The 22,419-nt window shown below is 36.7% G+C and overlaps 1 protein-coding gene across 1 annotated transcript in view; it reads right to left on the bottom strand.

The window, feature by feature from the left end:
- Nucleotides 1–22,419, bottom strand: part of LOC308079711 (uncharacterized protein) — a 107,994-nt gene that overhangs the window by 20,995 nt on the left and 64,580 nt on the right. The window contains exons 7-15 of the mRNA XM_080421272.1: nucleotides 15,559–15,716; nucleotides 14,229–14,505; nucleotides 13,636–14,028; nucleotides 12,169–12,603; nucleotides 10,480–10,914; nucleotides 4,906–5,346; nucleotides 2,487–2,921; nucleotides 1,440–1,880; nucleotides 846–1,238 (exon numbers count right to left, since the gene is read on the bottom strand). Of these exons, the coding sequence (XP_080277398.1) occupies nucleotides 846–1,238; nucleotides 1,440–1,880; nucleotides 2,487–2,921; nucleotides 4,906–5,346; nucleotides 10,480–10,914; nucleotides 12,169–12,603; nucleotides 13,636–14,028; nucleotides 14,229–14,505; nucleotides 15,559–15,716 (3,408 nt within the window). The remainder of the gene's footprint in view (nucleotides 1–845; nucleotides 1,239–1,439; nucleotides 1,881–2,486; nucleotides 2,922–4,905; nucleotides 5,347–10,479; nucleotides 10,915–12,168; nucleotides 12,604–13,635; nucleotides 14,029–14,228; nucleotides 14,506–15,558; nucleotides 15,717–22,419) is intronic.

Raw genomic sequence — 22,419 nt, forward strand, 5'->3', positions numbered from 1 at the left:
ATTTGATGCTGGGATGAAGTCACAAGAGTTACAAATAATCAATTCCTTTGAACCACTTCAGCCCTATTTTAAACTTTGTAATTTGACGGTGCCACATTGTGGAAAAAGACGATCTACAAGCTTACAATGCATCACGTTGTGTGTGGATCTGCTATGTTTGCTATTTTGGAAAATGTTTGCCTATAATGACATTCCCAACAGAAGGACACCAGGTTAAAAGTAGTTAATGCACAAGAGTACATAAAGAATAACCAAGATATGAAGACAGATATTATCACCTTATAGATGCTAGGAAAAGTAACAAGAGTTACACATAATCTGTCCTAATAAATAAATACATTCATAAGAGGTCTTTAACCCATTAAGACCTGAGGAAGATTCTACAAATGCCTTCTAAATCAATGGTTCTCAACCTTTTTGTGCCAAGGACCCCCCAAAATGATATGTAATTGGCCGTGGACCCCCTATCTGAAAATGTTTTGTGTCGGTGACCCTTCAAGAAGAGAGGATTTGTGTTAAAAAGTGCTAAATTATATAACATTTTTCAAACACTTTCAGGATTTTTCAAAAATAGCAGATGTAGAAGCTCGCAGCGCGGCACAAAGTGACACTCTGTGAGCTTGTATATCTGCTATTTGTGAGAACTACTGTTCTAAACCACTGCTCTAAATCCTAAGAGTTTTCTGTTGATATAAATATAGATACAATCTAAAATGACACAGAAGCGTTCCCAGTTTTAATGGGTTAATCTATCATACCTCAATATATTCAAACAAAACGAACAAAACAACTAGTATGATGGTGTTATGTGTAGACAAACATTAAAATAAAGGAAACACATTAACCTGAGCTGTGAGATGTAGGGTAGACACTGAAGGAAGATCCTCACTTCACTCTCTTCATCTGACCAGCCTGTCAGCTGTACTGGTTTCTTCTCTGGTTGGAGTTTCATCACCTCTAGGAGGAGGGAGACCTTTCTCTCTGAGAGGTCTATGGTCCAGACTGTAGGAGCTGACTGGTAAACTGGTTGTAATGCTGGAAGAACACTTCTGCCTGTTTGAGTCTCATAGTCTTTGACATGAGAGTACAGGTCTAGGAGGAAGTCAGATTTGTGATCCCAACATTCAGACAGTGAAAACACTTCCTCTATTGTTTGTGTGATTAACCCCTCATGAAGAGCTGCTTGCACACACAGATTCAGCAGAAATGTGTCCTCTGTTTGATTCTGAGAAGTAAACCTGTAATTATACAAAATAAGAAGAATTCACATAAAAACATGATCCATGAAACCATAACATACTACCTAAATACTCCAAAAGAAATAAAGTTTTTTTTTAAACACCTTTGTGGGAGCTACAGTCATTTTCTTTCAATTTAATTTAATTAATTACACTTTTAAATGAAATGAGGTAAAATTATTCAAACATAATCCCAGTTACCTGAGTTGTGAGATGTAGGGTAGACACTGAAGGAAGATCCTCACTTCACTCTCTTCATCTGACCAGCCTCTCAGCTCTACTGGTTTCTTCTCTGGTTGGAGTTTCATCACCTCTAGGAGGAGGGAGGCCTTTCTCTCTGAGAGGTCTATGGACCAGACTGTAGGAACTGACTGGTAAACTGGTTGTAATGCTGGAAGAACACTTCTGCCTGTTTGAGTCTCATAGTTCTTCACATAGGAGTATAGGTCCAGTAGTAGAGAACATTGATACTTCCTGTCTTCTTCTTCATTATCATCATCAAACCAGTCAATAAAGTGGAATGTTTCATAATTACACACAGAAGACAACAATTCCAGAATCTTCTCTCCTGTTTCTTCTTCCTGTTCTGCTGCTTCACAGAAGAGCTTCCCCAGGATCTTGGTTGTTTCTTGAGCATCGACACTGCAACAGTTTAAATGATAACCAACATGAAATATTGATCTCTGTATCATAAACAGAACCAAACAATGACAGACACTGTATCCATCAGAGTTTATGTGAAAGACTCAATGTAAAATGAAGAAATCAGCTTATCATGCTTAATGTACTCTCTGTAATTTGTTGACTAATGCTAGTGTAACCATTGTCCTAGGAAAAGACCACAACACTCTGCTGTCCTGATAACAATGATGTTAACACACAACTCAGCATTGAATCATGTTTACACACATATACTGTAGTATAATACAGAGATGATGTATTCTCTGAGTGATTCATGTATTCTCTGATTGTATTCTTGCTGATTGGGTTGCATTATCCATATCATATACTTATTGCATATACAGTCTCTTGTTCTCTATGCACTTTGTCTCTATCATGGACATGCTGCACAGCTTTTTGTAATGTATTAAGAAAGATTTTAGCGACATAAATATAACTAAAATCTAAAATGACAGATGCTTTCCCAGTTTTAATAGGTTAATCATACCTCATTATATTCAAGGAAAAAAAACTAGTGAGATGGGTGTTATGTGTAAACAAACATTAAATTAAAGAAAACACATTAACCTGAGTTGTGAGATGTAGGGTAGACACTGAAGGAAGATCCTCACTTCACTCTCTTCATCTGACCAGCCTCTCAGCTCTACTGGTTTCTTCTCTGGTTGGAGTTTCATCACCTCTAGGAGGAGGGAGACCTTTCTCTCTGAGAGGTCTATGGACCAGACTGTAGGAACTGACTGGTAAACTGGTTGTAATGCCGGAAGAACACTTCTGCCTGTTTGAGTCTCATAGTTCTTCACATAGGAGTATAGGTCCAGTAGTAGAGAACATTGATGCTTCCTGTCTTCATCATCCTCCCAGTCAATAAAGGGGAATGTTTCATAATTACACACAGAATACAACAATTCCAGAATCTTCTCTCCTGTTTCTTCTTCCTGTTCTGCTGCTTCACAGAAGAGCTTCCCCAGGATCTTGGTTGTTTCTTGATCATCGACACTGCAACTGTTTAAATGAAAACCAACATGAAATATTGATCTCTGCATCATAAACAGAACCAAACAATGACAGACACTGTATCCATCAGAGTTTATGTGAAAGACTCAATGTAAAATGAATAAATCAGCTGATCATGCTTAATGTACTCTCGGTAATTTGTTGACTAGTGCTAGTGTAACCATTGTCCTAGGAAAAGACCACAACACTCTGCTGTCCTGATAACAATGATGTTAACACACAACTCAGCATTGAATCATGTTTACACACATAGACTGCAGTATAATACAGAGATGATGTATTCTCTAAGTGATTCATGTATTCTCTTTGATTGTATTCTTGTTTATGGTTGGATTGCATTATCCATCGCAAATACTTATTGCATATACGGTCTCTTATCCTCTCAACACTTTGCTTCTATTCTGGATATGCTGCACAGCTTTGTATTAAGAAAGAAAACTCTCACTTTGTTATAATTCCATAATAGTCCATAGGCTACACAGGGCTGCACATGTGGCCACTTGGGACGCTGACCACGACTATACATTAAAATCCTGAGTGTTAATCTAGCCATTTGTGACTCTGAGAGCATTCTGAGATGCTCTGAGAGACTTTTAATGACTTAAACCCTCAATACTTTGTAAACTTGACCTTTGGCTTGGTACTTTACTTGGTCTTCTCTTTTTACACTCTACACCAAACCTCTTCACCGAATCTAGCCGATCTACAAGCTTGTAGATCTGCTATTTTCGGCTAATGCTCCCCCCAGAATAGGGATGCGCGGGTTCAAGTTTAAAAATAAAAAATAAAGTCCATATCACACAAAGATTTGGTGGACCCCCTGCAGTAACTATGGGGACCCCCTAGGGGTCCTGGACACCCTGTTGAAGACCCCTGGTGTAGAATCAACATTAAATACTTGATCCATGAACCTAAAACATACTCTTTTACTTTGTTTTACTGAACAGTAAATTAATCATTAAGAAGTGGGTGAGACACTCTGTAACCTAACTAATAACATGCTGACCTTTGATATTAAAATAATATTTCAAGAGAAAACTATTCATGCTCTTAAAGGAGCTGTAAGTGATATTTTTTGTAAAAAAGGAAGTTATTTTTTAAAAGGTTTAAGCTCTATATTGTGATAATAATCATTGCTATATAGACTATACAGTGTATTCAGTAACATGGGTCTCCCTGTCTCTCTAAGAAACAGAAAATACATTTCCAGTTCAGCATCCCAATTCCATTCAATCAGGAAAGAGCTTAAATTTTATAATGTTCCAGTTCCAAATTGAGTGTGTTTTCTGTCTCATCACTTCCTGTTTCACTTGTTTAGTGTTTATCCTGTGAGTTCTCTGTCCTGAATGGATCAAATGAGTATCCTGACCTTTAAAATGTATTAATGTTTATTAAAGAGCTGGAGAGATGGCGAGACCTCTGTTAGTGATTGTTGTTGCTATAAAACCATTTACATTATATTCACAAAAAGTATCACTTACACTACCTTTAAAGGTGCTGTACAGAAAGTGATACTTTTTGATTACAATACAACGTTTTTAGTTAAAAAGTTCTATATTGTGATTAATTATTGCTATAAAGTGTTTGTTCAGTAACAGAGGTCTCTCCATCTCTCCAGCTCTTTAGTAACAGAAAATACATTTTGAGGTGGGTGGCCAATTTCATCCAATCAGGAGAGAGAACCCATTTATCAGCTTCAATTTTATAGTGTTCCACTTACAATTTTGTTTGAAAATGTTGTTTCAGTACTTTACATTTCAATTGTTTATCCTGTATGAGTTCTCTCTCCTGATTGGATGAAATTGGTATCCCAAATTGGAAATATGTTGTTTATTAAAGAGCTTGACAAACAGGGAGACTCCTGTTACTGAACAAACACTCTATGATTACTATGATAACATAGAGCTATTTAACACTTAATTAACAAAATGTCAAATGTATTGAGGTAAAATTATAACATAATTCCAGCTACCTGAGCTCTGAGATGTAGGGTAGACACTGAAGGAAGATCCTCACTTCACTCTCTTCATCTGACCAGCCTGTCAGCTCTACTGGTTTCTTCTCTGGTTGGAGTTTCATCACCTCTAGGAGGAGGGAGACCTTTCTCTCTGAGAGGTCTATGGACCAGACTGTAGGAACTGACTGGTAAACTGGTTGGAATGCTGGAAGAACACTTCTGCCTGTTTGAGTCTCATAGTTCTTCACATAGGAGTATAGGTCCAGTAGTAGAGCACATTGATCCTTCTTCTTGTCACCAAAATAATCAATAATGGGGAATGTGTCATAATTACACACAGAAGACAATAATTCCAGAATCTTGTCTCCTGTTTCTTCTTCCTGTTCTGCTGCTTCACAGATGAGCTTCCCCAGGATCTTGGCTGGTTCTGACGTTCCTGACCATGGATCAGCGACACTGCAACAGTTTAAATGAAAACCAACATGAAACATGGATCTCTGCATCATAAACAGAACAAAAAAGATTTTAGGTGAAAGACTCAATGTAAAACGAAAGAATGAGAAAACATAAATTACTAAATATAAATATGTATTTATGCTCAAATTCCTTATATTTCTCTGTACTCTCTGTACTTTGTTGAATAGTGTTAGTAGAACCATTGTCCAAGGAAAAGATCACATGACAAAAACAAAACAGAGCTGGTTTTGTTTAGTATTATAGGAGTTAAAAAAAATCATTTTCTCAGCTTTTTGTTGCTTTTTAGCAAAAAAAGCCACATTCAACTGACCATAACTATAGAATGGATTATCGCGTTGGCACAATTTATTTTTCTCAGATTCTACGAGACCCCACTACGTCTTATGAAGCGATCGGCGGGTGGATCGTTGTGAAAAAAAATATTCTATGATTTTTCAAGGATTAGTGAAAACGCTCGGAATCACTGGCAAGTGCAGCCATAGTAGATGATGTTACTTTTAACTCTGGCAGTCAATGAGTTAATATTCCATAGAGGCTACACATGGCTGCACATGTGCCCACTTGGGATGGTGACCTCGACATATATATCAAAATCCTGAGTGTTAATTTATCCATTTGTGACTCTGAGAGCGTACAAATGTAACCAATTGGAATTGAATTCACATGGTGGATGTTTACATTATCTTCTGTTAAATAAATGATCAGTGACTCTATATCTGTGGTCTGTCAATGACCTGGCTGACCTGTTGGACCTACTGTATGCTGCTAGTCTACTGATCCTGTTCACAACACATTACAAGCTGCTCCAACATTAATATTCATCATAAATCTGTCCTGTTTGATTCTGACAGTAAACCTGTAGTGTAGATCAGGGTCTTCAATGTTTTTCAGGCCAAGGACCACTTAGCTGAGAGAGATGAAGCAGGGACCCCCCCCCAGGGACCCCCCCCCCCCTCCTCCCCCCCACTACACATTGGATTCATGTTAAATGTGTGTTTTCACACATTTAATGACTTAAACCCTCAATACTGTGTAAACCTGACCCTTGGCTTGGTACTTTACTTGGTCTGCTCTTTTTACACTGAACACCAAACCTCTTCACTGAATCTAGCCGATCTACAAGCTCACAACATGTGTGTGACGTGCTGTGAGCTTGTAGATCTGCTATATCCGGCTAATGTTCCTCCCAGAATAGGGATGCGTGGGTTCAAGTGGTTAATGTAAAAATAAAACAAATAAAGTCCCTATCACACAAAGATTTGGTGGACCCCCTGCAGTAACTCTGAGGACCCCCTAGGGGTCCCGGACACCCTGTTGAAGACCCCTGGTGTAGAATCAACATTAAATACTTGATCCATGAACCTAAAACATACTCTTTTACTTTGTTTTACTGAACAGTAAATGAATCATTAAGAACTGGGTGTGGCACTCTGTAACCTAACTAATAACATACTGACCTCATGTGAAAACGAGGTCAGCATGTTATTAATGTCATCCAGAATGGTCAACATGTATACAGTAGCTGCATTTTGATATTAAAATAATATGTCAAGAGAAAACTATTCATGCTCTGCCGTAAGTTTTTTTAAAATGTTTAAGCTCTATATTGTGATAATAATCATTGCTATATAGACTATACAGTGTGTGTTCAGTAACAGGGGTCTCTCTGTCTCTCCAGCTCTTTTATAAACTGAACATTCATTTTCAGTTCAGCATCCCAATTCCATCCAATCGGGAAAGAGCTTAAATTGTATAGTGTTCCAGTTCCAAATGTGTGTTTTTTTCATCACTTCTAGTTTCACATGTTTAGTGTTTATCCTGTGAGTTCTCTGTCCTGAATCCGTGCAGCCTTAATTCTACCCCCGTCTCAGTAGCCTCGCCCAGTAGGGCCCAGTAGGGCCCCGTACTTCTTTCGCTCTACATTAGAAGAGTGGGGAACGGTGGGCGTTGTCACATTATAATACAGCCCGAATACCCAATCTAAGCACCTGCCTCAGTGGCTCGCCTCGTTAATCACTAGACTCCTAATCCACAGCTCCTGGGATCGACTCCCTCTATCGACACAAATTTTTCCAACAACCACAGACTACTTTTTTCCGCCGATAAAGTATAGTTTTGGACTGCGATGGAGGGGAGCAGTCTCAAGCGAACTTGAGCCACGAGAAGCACCACCAGTTGCCGTGCTGAACGTTGCGAAGTTCGCTTGAGCCTACTCAGCCCCGTCCCGAGTTATGTACATAGGCACAGAATCGTAAATCATGTTGTGGGGAGAGCCCCAACTCGCCAGGCTCTCCTCGACCCCGCCCCCCGCTACTGACATCAGGGGTAGAAAAGCAGTTCGCGTCCTGAATGGATCAAATGAGTATCCTGACCTTTAAAATGTATTAATGTTTACTAAAGAGTTGGAGAGATGGGGAGATCGCTGTTTGTTGTTGCTATAGAGCCATTTAACACTTATTTTCACAAAAAGTATCACTTACACTACCTTTAAAGGTGCTGTACAGAAAGTGATACTTTTTGATTACAATAGAAGGTTTGTTGTTAAAAGGTTAAAGTTCTATATTGTGATAGTAATCATTACTATAGAGTGTTTGTTCAGTAACAGTGTTAAATAGCTCTATATTGTGATAGTAATCATTGCTAGAGTGTTTGTTCAGTAACAGTGTTAAATAGATCTATATTGTGATAGTAATCATTGCTATAGAGTGTTTGTTCAGTAACAGTGTTAAATAGCTCTATATTGTGATAGTAATCATTGATATAGAGTGTTTGTTCAGTAACAGTGTTAAATAGCTCTATATTGTGATAGTAATCATTGCTATAGAGTGTTTGTTCAGTAACAGTGTTAAATAGCTCTATATTGTGATAGTAATCATTACTATAGAGTGTTTGTTCAGTAACAGTGTTAAATAGCTCTATATTGTGATAGTAATCATTGCTATAGAGTGTTTGTTCAGTAACAGTGTTTAATAGCTCTATATTGTGATAGTAATCATTGCTATAGAGTGTTTGTTCAGTAACAGTGTTTAATAGCTCTATATTGTGATAGTAATCATTGCTATAGTGTTTGTTCAGTAACAGTGTTAAATAGCTCTATATTGTGATAGTAATCATTGCTATAGAGTGTTTGTTCAGTAACAGTGTTTAATAGCTCTATATTGTGATAGTAATCATTGCTATAGAGTGTTTGTTCAGTAACAGTGTTTAATAGCTCTATATTGTGATAGTAATCATTGCTATAGTGTTTGTTCAGTAACAGTGTTAAATAGCTCTATATTGTGATAGTAATCATTGCTATAGAGTGTTTGTTCAGTAACAGTGTTTAATAGCTCTATATTGTGATAGTAATCATTGCTATAGAGTGTTTGTTCAGTAACAGTGTTAAATAGCTCTATATTGTGATAGTAATCATTGCTATAGAGTGTTTGTTCAGTAACAGTGTTAAATAGCTCTATATTGTGATAGTAATCATTGCTATAGATAGAGTGTTTGTTCAGTAACAGTGTTAAATAGCTCTATATTGTGATAGTAATCATTGCTATAGAGTGTTTGTTCAGTAACAGTGTTAAATAACTCTATATTGTGATAGTAATCATTGCTATAGAGTGTTTGTTCAGTAACAGTGTTAAATAGCTCTATATTGTGATAGTAATCATTGCTATAGAGTGTTTGTTCAGTAACAGTGTTAAATAGCTCTATATTGTGATAGTAATCATTGCTATAGAGTGTTTGTTCAGTAACAGTGTTAAATAGCTCTATATCGTGATAGTAATCATTGCTATAGAGTGTTTGTTCAGTAACAGTGTTAAATAGCTCTATATTGTGATAGTAATCATTGCTATAGAGTGTTTGTTCAGTAACAGTGTTTAATAGCTCTATATTGTGATAGTAATCATTGCTATAGAGTGTTTGTTCAGTAACAGTGTTAAATAGCTCTATATTGTGATAGTAATCATTGCTATAGAGTGTTTGTTCAGTAACAGTGTTAAATAGCTCTATATTGTGATAGTAATCATTGCTATAGAGTGTTTGTTCAGTAACAGTGTTAAATAGCTCTATATTGTGATAGTAATCATGGCTATAGTGTTTGTTCAGTAACAGTGTTAAATAGCTCTATATTGTGATAGTAATCATTGCTATAGAGTGTGTGTTCAGTAACAGTGTTAAATAGCTCTATATTGTGATAGTAATCATTGCTATAGAGTGTTTGTTCAGTAACAGAGTTTAATAGCTCTATATTGTGATAGTAATCATTGCTATAGAGTGTTTGTTCAGTAACAGTGTTTAATAGCTCTATATTGTGATAGTAATCATTGCTATAGAGTGTTTGTTCAGTAACAGTGTTAAATAGCTCTATATGGTGATAGTAATCATTACTATAGAGTGTATGTTCAGTAACAGTGTTAAATAGCTCTATATTGTGATAGTAATCATTGCTATAGAGTGTGTTCAGTAACAGTGTTAAATAGCTCTATATTGTGATAGTAATCATTACTATAGTGTTTGTTCAGAAACAGTGTTAAATAGATCTATATTGTGATAGTAATCATTACTATAGAGTGTTTGTTCAGTAACAGTGTTAAATAGATCTATATTGTGATAGTAATCATTGCTATAGAGTGTTTGTTCAGTAACAGTGTTAAATAGATCTATATTGTGATAGTAATCATTGCTATAGAGTGTTTATTCAGAAACAGAGGTCTCTCCATCTCTCCAGCTCTTTAACAAACAGAAAATACATTTTGAGGTGGGTGGCCAATTTCATCCAATCAGGAGAGAGAACCCATTTATCAGCTTCAATTTTATAGTGTTCCACTTACAATGTAGTCTGATAATTTAGTTGCTTCAGTACTTTACATTTCAATAGTTTATCCTGTATCCTGTATGAGTTCTCTCTCCTGATTGGATGAAATTGGTATCCCAACCTGAACATATTTTTTTCATTAAAGAGCTTGAGAGACAGGGAGACCTGTTACTGAACAAACACTGTATGATTACTATAATAACAAGGAGCTATTTAACACTTACATTTTAAAAAGTATCAATTACGTCACCTTTAATTACTGAAATGTCAAATGTAATGATGTAAAATTACAACATAATTCCAGCTACCTGAGTTGTGAGATGTAGGGTAGACACTGAAGGAAGATCCTCACTTCACTCTCTTCATCTGACCAGCCCCACAGCACTACTGGTTTCTTCTTCTCTGGTTGGAGTTTCATCACCTCTAGGAGGAGGGAGACCTTTCTCTTTGAGAGGTCTATGGACCAGACTGTAGGAGCTGACTGGTAAACTGGTTGTAATGCTGGAAGAACACTTCTGCCTGTTTGATTCTCATAGTTCTTCACATAGGAGTATAGGTCCAGTAGTACATCACACTGATCCTTATTTTTGTAAATATAATTATGAATGAGGGGGAATGTTTCGTAATTACACACAGAATACAACAATTCCAGAATCTTCTCTCCTGTTTCTTCTTCCCGTTTTGCTGCTTCAAAGAAGAGCTTCCCCAGGATCTTGGTTGTTTCTTGACCAGAGACACTGCAACTGTTTAATTGAAAACCGACATTAAATATTGATCTCTGCATCATAAACAGAACAAAACAAAACAAAACAACACAACATTATGGACATTTTATCCATCAGATTTTAGGTGAAAGAGTCAATGTAAAATGAAGGAATCGGAAAACATAAATGACTAAACATGTATTTATGCTTACATTTCTTATATTTCTCTGTACTCTCTGTACTTTGTAGAATAGTGTTAATATAACCATTGTCCAAGTAAAAGACCCCCCCCCCCCACTACATATTGGATTCATGTTAAATGTCAGACATTTAATGACTTAAACCCTCAATACTTTATAAACTTGACCTTTGGCTTGGTACTGTACACCAAACCTCTTCGCCGAATCTAGCCGATCTACAAGCTCACAACACGTATGCAATGCGTTGTGAGCTTGTAGATCTGCTATTTTCGGCTAATGTTCCCCCCAGAATAGGGATGTGCGGGTTCAAGTGGTTAATGTAAAATAATTAAATAAATAAAGTCCATATCACACAAAGATTTGGTGGACCCCCTGCAGTAACTCTGAGGACCCCCTAGGGGTCCCAGACACCCTGTTGAAGACCCCTGGTGTAGAATCAACATTAAATACTTGATCCATGAACCTAAAACATACTCTTTAACTTTTTGTTTTACTGAACAGTAAATTAATCATTAAGAACTGGGTGAGGCACTCTGTAACCTAATAACATGCTGACCTTTGATATTAAAATAATCTTTCAAGAGAAAACTATTCATGCTCTGCCATAAGTTTTTTTTTTATAAATAAAATATTTAAGGTGTTTTCAATTTTGTTGTCAAAGGTGTTGTCATTTATTTTTCTATAGGGCAATTATAATGTATTAAGGCATATAAGGCTTATTAGCTAGGGATCATTTTAAATATATAAAAGTGCATAAATCATATATCATCTTCTCCTCTGTTGAGAATGACATTGCTTATACATAGACAAATACATTAACACACACAACATTAACCTGAGCTGTAAGGTTTAGTAGTTAGTGTAGACACTGAAGGAAGATCGACTTCCGCCCTATTTCATACTTCGTCATTGACGATGTCGTGCTATGAAAATAGCCGATCTACAAGCTCACAACACATCGTCACTCCAAGATGTGTTGTGACCCTGTAGATCTGCTATTTTTGAAATGTTTTGAAAATGTGAATAAATAAATAAATATGTTGAGATAGCTTTTATACGTAGACAAACATTAAATGAAATAAAACACATTAACCTGAGCTGTGAGATGTAGGGTAGACACTGAAGGAAGATCCTCACTTCACTCTCTTCATCTGACCAGCCTCTCAGCTCTACTGGTTTCTTCTTCTCTGGTTGGAGTTTCATCACCTCTAGGAGGAGGGAGACCTTTCTCTCTGAGAGGTCTATGGACCAGACTGTAGGAACTGACTGGTAAACTGGTTGTAATGCTGGAAGCACACTTCTGCCTGTTTGAGTCTCATAGTTCTTCACATAGGAGTATAGGTCCAGTAACACAGCACATTGATGCTTCCTGTGTTTCCAATCATCACGCCAGTCAATAAGGGGGAATGTTTTGTAATTACACACAGAAGACAACAATTGCAGAATCTTCTCTCCTGTTTCTTCTTCCTGTTCTGCTGCTTCACAGAAGAGCTTCCCCAGGAACTTGGTTGTTTCTTGAGCATAGACACTGCAACAATTTAAATGAAAACCAACATGAAATATTGATCTCTGCATCATAAACAGAACCAAATAATAATAGACACTGTATCCATTTAAGGTTAAAGATACATTGGTGAAAAAAACTTTAAATGTATGATATATTTAACTTCTAAAACTATCATAAAGAATGAACCAAGCTATGAAGACAGATAATGTATCATTTGATGCTGGGATGAAGTCACAAGAGTTACAAATAATCAATTCCTTTGAACCACTTCAGCCCTATTTTAAACTTTGTAATTTGACGGTGCCACATTGTGGAAAAAGACGATCTACAAGCTTACAATGCATCACGTTGTGTGTGGATCTGCTATGTTTGCTATTTTGGAAAATGTTTGCCTATAATGACATTCCCAACAGAAGGACACCAGGTTAAAAGTAGTTAATGCACAAGAGTACATAAAGAATAACCAAGATATGAAGACAGATATTATCACCTTATAGATGCTAGGAAAAGTAACAAGAGTTACACATAATCTGTCCTAATAAATAAATACATTCATAAGAGGTCTTTAACCCATTAAGACCTGAGGAAGATTCTACAAATGCCTTCTAAATCAATGGTTCTCAACCTTTTTGTGCCAAGGACCCCCCAAAATGATATGTAATTGGCCGTGGACCCCCTATCTGAAAATGTTTTGTGTCGGTGACCCTTCAAGAAGAGAGGATTTGTGTTAAAAAGTGCTAAATTATATAACATTTTTCAAACACTTTCAGGATTTTTCAAAAATAGCAGATGTAGAAGCTCGCAGCGCGGCACAAAGTGACACTCTGTGAGCTTGTATATCTGCTATTTGTGAGAACTACTGTTCTAAACCACTGCTCTAAATCCTAAGAGTTTTCTGTTGATATAAATATAGATACAATCTAAAATGACACAGAAGCGTTCCCAGTTTTAATGGGTTAATCATACCTCAATATATTCAAACAAAACGAACAAAACAACTAGTATGATGGTGTTATGTGTAGACAAACATTAAAATAAAGGAAACACATTAACCTGAGCTGTGAGATGTAGGGTAGACACTGAAGGAAGATCCTCACTTCACTCTCTTCATCTGACCAGCCTGTCAGCTGTACTGGTTTCTTCTCTGGTTGGAGTTTCATCACCTCTAGGAGGAGGGAGACCTTTCTCTCTGAGAGGTCTATGGTCCAGACTGTAGGAGCTGACTGGTAAACTGGTTGTAATGCTGGAAGAACACTTCTGCCTGTTTGAGTCTCATAGTCTTTGACATGAGAGTACAGGTCTAGGAGGAAGTCAGATTTGTGATGCCAATATTCAGACAGTGAAAACACTTCCTCTATTGTTTGTGTGATTAACCCCTCATGAAGAGCTGCTTGCACACACAGATTCAGCAGAAATGTGTCCTCTGTTTGATTCTGAGAAGTAAACCTGTAATTATACAAAATAAGAAGAATTCACATAAAAACATGATCCATGAAACCATAACATACTACCTAAATACTCCAAAAGAAATAAAGTTTTTTTTAAACACCTTTGTGGGAGCTACAGTCATTTTCTTTCAATTTAATTTAATTAATTACACTTTTAAATGAAATGAGGTAAAATTATTCAAACAAAATCCCAGTTACCTGAGCTCTGAGATGTAGGGTAGACACTGAAGGAAGATCCTCACTTCACTCTCTTCATCTGACCAGTCCCACAGCTCTACTACTTTCTTCTCTGGTTGGAGTTTCATCACCTCTAGGAGGAGGGAGGCCTTTCTCTCTGAGAGGTCTATGGACCAGACTGTAGGAACTGACTGGTAAACTGGTTGTAATGCTGGAAGAACACTTCTGCCTGTTTGAGTCTCATAGTTCTTCACATAGGAGTATAGGTCCAGTAGTAGAGAACATTGATACTTCCTGTCTTCTTCTTCATTATCATCATCAAACCAGTCAATAAAGTGGAATGTTTCATAATTACACACAGAAGACAACAATTCCAGAATCTTCTCTCCTGTTTCTTCTTCCTGTTCTGCTGCTTCACAGAAGAGCTTCCCCAGGATCTTGGTTGTTTCTTGAGCATCGACACTGCAACAGTTTAAATGATAACCAACATGAAATATTGATCTCTGTATCATAAACAGAACCAAACAATGACAGACACTGTATCCATCAGAGTTTATGTGAAAGACTCAATGTAAAATGAAGAAATCAGCTTATCATGCTTAATGTACTCTCTGTAATTTGTTGACTAATGCTAGTGTAACCATTGTCCTAGGAAAAGACCACAACACTCTGCTGTCCTGATAACAATGATGTTAACACACAACTCAGCATTGAATCATGTTTACACACATATACTGTAGTATAATACAGAGATGATGTATTCTCTGAGTGATTCATGTATTCTCTGATTGTATTCTTGCTGATTGGGTTGCATTATCCATATCATATACTTATTGCATATACAGTCTCTTGTTCTCTATGCACTTTGTCTCTATCATGGACATGCTGCACAGCTTTTTGTAATGTATTAAGAAAGATTTTAGCGACATAAATATAACTAAAATCTAAAATGACAGATGCTTTCCCAGTTTTAATAGGTTAATCATACCTCATTATATTCAAGGAAAAAAAACTAGTGAGATGGGTGTTATGTGTAAACAAACATTAAATTAAAGAAAACACATTAACCTGAGTTGTGAGATGTAGGGTAGACACTGAAGGAAGGTCCTCACTTCACTCTCTTCATCTGACCAGCCTCTCAGCTCTACTGGTTTCTTCTCTGGTTGGAGTTTCATCACCTCTAGGAGGAGGGAGACCTTTCTCTCTGAGAGGTCTATGGACCAGACTGTAGGAACTGACTGGTAAACTGGTTGGAATGCTGGAAGAACACTTCTGCCTGTTTGAGTCTCATAGTTCTTCACATAGGAGTATAGGTCCAGTAGTAGAGCACATTGATCCTTCTTCTTGTCACCAAAATAATCAATAATGGGGAATGTGTCATAATTACACACAGAAGACAATAATTCCAGAATCTTGTCTCCTGTTTCTTCTTCCTGTTCTGCTGCTTCACAGATGAGCTTCCCCAGGATCTTGGCTGGTTCTGACGTTCCTGACCATGGATCAGCGACACTGCAACAGTTTAAATGAAAACCAACATGAAACATGGATCTCTGCATCATAAACAGAACAAAAAAGATTTTAGGTGAAAGACTCAATGTAAAACGAAAGAATCAGAAAACATAAATTACTAAATATAAATATGTATTTATGCTCAAATTCCTTATATTTCTCTGTACTCTCTGTACTTTGTTGAATAGTGTTAGTAGAACCATTGTCCAAGGAAAAGATCACATGACAAAAACAAAACAGAGCTGGTTTTGTTTAGTATTATAGGAGTTAAAAAAAATCATTTTCTCAGCTTTTTGTTGCTTTTTAGCAAAAAAAGCCACATTCAACTGACCATAACTATAGAATGGATTATCGCGTTGGCACAATTTATTTTTCTCAGATTCTACGAGACCCCACTACGTCTTATGAAGCGATCGGCGGGTGGATCGTTGTGAAAAAAAATATTCTATGATTTTTCAAGGATTAGTGAAAACGCTCGGAATCACTGGCAAGTGCAGCCATAGTAGATGATGTTACTTTTAACTCTGGCAGTCAATGAGTTAATATTCCATAGAGGCTACACATGGCTGCACATGTGCCCACTTGGGATGGTGACCTCGACATATATATCAAAATCCTGAGTGTTAATTTATCCATTTGTGACTCTGAGAGCGTACAAATGTAACCAATTGGAATTGAATTCACATGGTGGATGTTTACATTATCTTCTGTTAAATAAATGATCAGTGACTCTATATCTGTGGTCTGTCAATGACCTGGCTGACCTGTTGGACCTACTGTATGCTGCTAGTCTACTGATCCTGTTCACAACACATTACAAGCTGCTCCAACATTAATATTCATCATAAATCTGTCCTGTTTGATTCTGACAGTAAACCTGTAGTGTAGATCAGGGTCTTCAACGTTTTTCAGGCCAAGGACCACTTAGCTGAGAGAGATGAAGCAGGGACCCCCCCCCCAGGGACCCCCCCCCCCTCCTCCCCCCCACTACACATTGGATTCATGTTAAATGTGTGTTTTCACACATTTAATGACTTAAACCCTCAATACTGTGTAAACCTGACCCTTGGCTTGGTACTTTACTTGGTCTGCTCTTTTTACACTGAACACCAAACCTCTTCACTGAATCTAGCCGATCTACAAGCTCACAACATGTGTGTGACGTGCTGTGAGCTTGTAGATCTGCTATTTCCGGCTAATGTTCCTCCCAGAATAGGGATGCGTGGGTTCAAGTGGTTAATGTAAAAATAAAACAAATAAAGTCCCTATCACACAAAGATTTGGTGGACCCCCTGCAGTAACTCTGAGGACCCCCTAGGGGTCCCGGACACCCTGTTGAAGACCCCTGGTGTAGAATCAACATTAAATACTTGATCCATGAACCTAAAACATACTCTTTTACTTTGTTTTACTGAACAGTAAATGAATCATTAAGAACTGGGTGTGGCACTCTGTAACCTAACTAATAACATACTGACCTCATGTGAAAACGAGGTCAGCATGTTATTAATGTCATCCAGAATGGTCAACATGTATACAGTAGCTGCATTTTGATATTAAAATAATATGTCAAGAGAAAACTATTCATGCTCTGCCGTAAGTTTTTTTAAAATGTTTAAGCTCTATATTGTGATAATAATCATTGCTATATAGACTATACAGTGTGTGTTCAGTAACAGGGGTCTCTCTGTCTCTCCAGCTCTTTTATAAACTGAACATTCATTTTCAGTTCAGCATCCCAATTCCATCCAATCGGGAAAGAGCTTAAATTGTATAGTGTTCCAGTTCCAAATGTGTGTTTTTTTCATCACTTCTAGTTTCACATGTTTAGTGTTTATCCTGTGAGTTCTCTGTCCTGAATCCGTGCAGCCTTAATTCTACCCCCGTCTCAGTAGCCTCGCCCAGTAGGGCCCAGTAGGGCCCCGTACTTCTTTCGCTCTACATTAGAAGAGTGGGGAACGGTGGGCGTTGTCACATTATAATACAGCCCGAATACCCAATCTAAGCACCTGCCTCAGTGGCTCGCCTCGTTAATCACTAGACTCCTAATCCACAGCTCCTGGGATCGACTCCCTCTATCGACACAAATTTTTCCAACAACCACAGACTACTTTTTTCCGCCGATAAAGTATAGTTTTGGACTGCGATGGAGGGGAGCAGTCTCAAGCGAACTTGAGCCACGAGAAGCACCACCAGTTGCCGTGCTGAACGTTGCGAAGTTCGCTTGAGCCTACTCAGCCCCGTCCCGAGTTATGTACATAGGCACAGAATCGTAAATCATGTTGTGGGGAGAGCCCCAACTCGCCAGGCTCTCCTCGACCCCGCCCCCCGCTACTGACATCAGGGGTAGAAAAGCAGTTCGCGTCCTGAATGGATCAAATGAGTATCCTGACCTTTAAAATGTATTAATGTTTACTAAAGAGTTGGAGAGATGGGGAGATCGCTGTTAGTGATTGTTGTTGCTATAGAGCCATTTAACACTTATTTTCACAAAAAGTATCACTTACACTACCTTTAAAAGGTGCTGTACAGAAAGTGATACTTTTTGATTACAATAGAAGGTTTGTTGTTAAAAGGTTAAAGTTCTATATTGTGATAGTAATCATTACTATAGAGTGTTTGTTCAGTAACAGTGTTAAATAGCTCTATATTGTGATAGTAATCATTGCTAGAGTGTTTGTTCAGTAACAGTGTTAAATAGATCTATATTGTGATAGTAATCATTGCTATAGAGTGTTTGTTCAGTAACAGTGTTAAATAGCTCTATATTGTGATAGTAATCATTGATATAGAGTGTTTGTTCAGTAACAGTGTTAAATAGCTCTATATTGTGATAGTAATCATTGCTATAGAGTGTTTGTTCAGTAACAGTGTTAAATAGCTCTATATTGTGATAGAAATCATTACTATAGAGTGTTTGTTCAGTAACAGTGTTAAATAGCTCTATATTGTGATAGTAATCATTGCTATAGAGTGTTTGTTCAGTAACAGTGTTTAATAGCTCTATATTGTGATAGTAATCATTGCTATAGAGTGTTTGTTCAGTAACAGTGTTTAATAGCTCTATATTGTGATAGTAATCATTGCTATAGTGTTTGTTCAGTAACAGTGTTAAATAGCTCTATATTGTGATAGTAATCATTGCTATAGAGTGTTTGTTCAGTAACAGTGTTTAATAGCTCTATATTGTGATAGTAATCATTGCTATAGAGTGTTTGTTCAGTAACAGTGTTAAATAGCTCTATATTGTGATAGTAATCATTGCTATAGAGTGTTTGTTCAGTAACAGTGTTAAATAGCTCTATATTGTGATAGTAATCATTGCTATAGATAGAGTGTTTGTTCAGTAACAGTGTTAAATAGCTCTATATTGTGATAGTAATCATTGCTATAGAGTGTTTGTTCAGTAACAGTGTTAAATAACTCTATATTGTGATAGTAATCATTGCTATAGAGTGTTTGTTCAGTAACAGTGTTAAATAGCTCTATATTGTGATAGTAATCATTGCTATAGAGTGTTTGTTCAGTAACAGTGTTAAATAGCTCTATATTGTGATAGTAATCATTGCTATAGAGTGTTTGTTCAGTAACAGTGTTAAATAGCTCTATATCGTGATAGTAATCATTGCTATAGAGTGTTTGTTCAGTAACAGTGTTAAATAGCTCTATATTGTGATAGTAATCATTGCTATAGAGTGTTTGTTCAGTAACAGTGTTTAATAGCTCTATATTGTGATAGTAATCATTGCTATAGAGTGTTTGTTCAGTAACAGTGTTAAATAGCTCTATATTGTGATAGTAATCATTGCTATAGAGTGTTTGTTCAGTAACAGTGTTAAATAGCTCTATATTGTGATAGTAATCATTGCTATAGAGTGTTTGTTCAGTAACAGTGTTAAATAGCTCTATATTGTGATAGTAATCATGGCTATAGTGTTTGTTCAGTAACAGTGTTAAATAGCTCTATATTGTGATAGTAATCATTGCTATAGAGTGTGTGTTCAGTAACAGTGTTAAATAGCTCTATATTGTGATAGTAATCATTGCTATAGAGTGTTTGTTCAGTAACAGAGTTTAATAGCTCTATATTGTGATAGTAATCATTGCTATAGAGTGTTTGTTCAGTAACAGTGTTTAATAGCTCTATATTGTGATAGTAATCATTGCTATAGAGTGTTTGTTCAGTAACAGTGTTAAATAGCTCTATATGGTGATAGTAATCATTACTATAGAGTGTATGTTCAGTAACAGTGTTAAATAGCTCTATATTGTGATAGTAATCATTGCTATAGAGTGTGTTCAGTAACAGTGTTAAATAGCTCTATATTGTGATAGTAATCATTACTATAGTGTTTGTTCAGAAACAGTGTTAAATAGATCTATATTGTGATAGTAATCATTACTATAGAGTGTTTGTTCAGTAACAGTGTTAAATAGATCTATATTGTGATAGTAATCATTGCTATAGAGTGTTTGTTCAGTAACAGTGTTAAATAGATCTATATTGTGATAGTAATCATTGCTATAGAGTGTTTGTTCAGTAACAGTGTTAAATAGATCTATATTGTGATAGTAATCATTGCTATAGAGTGTTTATTCAGAAACAGAGGTCTCTCCATCTCTCCAGCTCTTTAACAAACAGAAAATACATTTTGAGGTGGGTGGCCAATTTCATCCAATCAGGAGAGAGAACCCATTTATCAGCTTCAATTTTATAGTGTTCCACTTACAATGTAGTCTGATAATTTAGTTGCTTCAGTACTTTACATTTCAATAGTTTATCCTGTATCCTGTATGAGTTCTCTCTCCTGATTGGATGAAATTGGTATCCCAACCTGAACATATTTTTTTCATTAAAGAGCTTGAGAGACAGGGAGACCTGTTACTGAACAAACACTGTATGATTACTATAATAACAAGGAGCTATTTAACACTTACATTTAAAAAAGTATCAATTACGTCACCTTTAATTACTGAAATGTCAAATGTAATGATGTAAAATTACAACATAATTCCAGCTACCTGAGTTGTGAGATGTAGGGTAGACACTGAAGGAAGATCCTCACTTCACTCTCTTCATCTGACCAGCCTCTCAGCTTTACTGGTTTCTTCTCTGGTTGGAGTTTCATCACCTCTAGGAGGAGGGAGACCTTTCTCTTTGAGAGGTCTATGGACCAGACTGTAGGAGCTGACTGGTAAACTGGTTGTAATGCTGGAAGAACACTTCTGCCTGTTTGATTCTCATAGTTCTTCACATAGGAGTATAGGTCCAGTAGTACATCACACTGATCCTTATTTTTGTAAATATAATTATGAATGAGGGGGAATGTTTCGTAATTACACACAGAATACAACAATTCCAGAATCTTCTCTCCTGTTTCTTCTTCCCGTTTTGCTGCTTCAAAGAAGAGCTTCCCCAGGATCTTGGTTGTTTCTTGACCAGAGACACTGCAACTGTTTAATTGAAAACCAACATTAAATATTGATCTCTGCATCATAAACAGAACAAAACAAAACAACACAACATTATGGACATTTTATCCATCAGATTTTAGGTGAAAGAGTCAATGTAAAATGAAGGAATCGGAAAACATAAATGACTAAACATGTATTTATGCTTACATTTCTTATATTTCTCTGTACTCTCTGTACTTTGTAGAATAGTGTTAATATAACCATTGTCCAAGTAAAAGACCCCCCCCCCCCACTACATATTGGATTCATGTTAAATGTGTGTTTTCAGACATTTAATGACTTAAACCCTCAATACTTTATAAACTTGACCTTTGGCTTGGTACTGTACACCAAACCTCTTCGCCGAATCTAGCCGATCTACAAGCTCACAACACGTATGCAATGCGTTGTGAGCTTGTAGATCTGCTATTTTCGGCTAATGTTCCCCCCAGAATAGGGATGTGCGGGTTCAAGTGGTTAATGTAAAATAATTAAATAAATAAAGTCCATATCACACAAAGATTTGGTGGACCCCCTGCAGTAACTCTGAGGACCCCCTAGGGGTCCCAGACACCCTGTTGAAGACCCCTGGTGTAGAATCAACATTAAATACTTGATCCATGAACCTAAAACATACTCTTTAACTTTTTGTTTTACTGAACAGTAAATTAATCATTAAGAACTGGGTGAGGCACTCTGTAACCTAATAACATGCTGACCTTTGATATTAAAATAATCTTTCAAGAGAAAACTATTCATGCTCTGCCATAAGTTTTTTTTTTGTTATTTTTAAGCTCTATATTGTGATAATAATCATTGCTATATAGACTATACAGTGTGTTCAGTAACACAACCCTGTCTCTCCAGCTCTTTAATAAACAGAAAATACATTTTCAGTTCAGCAGTTTCACTTGTTTAGTGTGTATCCTGTGAGTTCTCTGTCCTGAATGGATCAAATGAGTATCCTGACCTTTAAAATGTATTAATGTTTACTAAAGAGTTGACCACTGTTAGTGATTGCTGTTGTTATAAAACCATTTACATTATTTTCACAAAAAGTATCACTTACACTACCTTTAAAGGTGCAGTACAGAAAGTGATCCTTTCTGATTACAACAAAACGGTTTTAGTTAAAAGGTTTAAGCTCTATATTGTGATAGTATTGTGATAGTCTCCCCATCTCTCCAGCTCTTTAATAAACAGAAAATATATTTTCAGGTGGGTGGACAATTTAAACCAATCAGTAGAG

Source organism: Gymnoscopelus braueri (assembly GCF_963280865.1).
Source record: "Gymnoscopelus braueri genome assembly, chromosome: 23".
NCBI classification, from domain to species: domain Eukaryota; kingdom Metazoa; phylum Chordata; class Actinopteri; order Myctophiformes; family Myctophidae; genus Gymnoscopelus; species Gymnoscopelus braueri.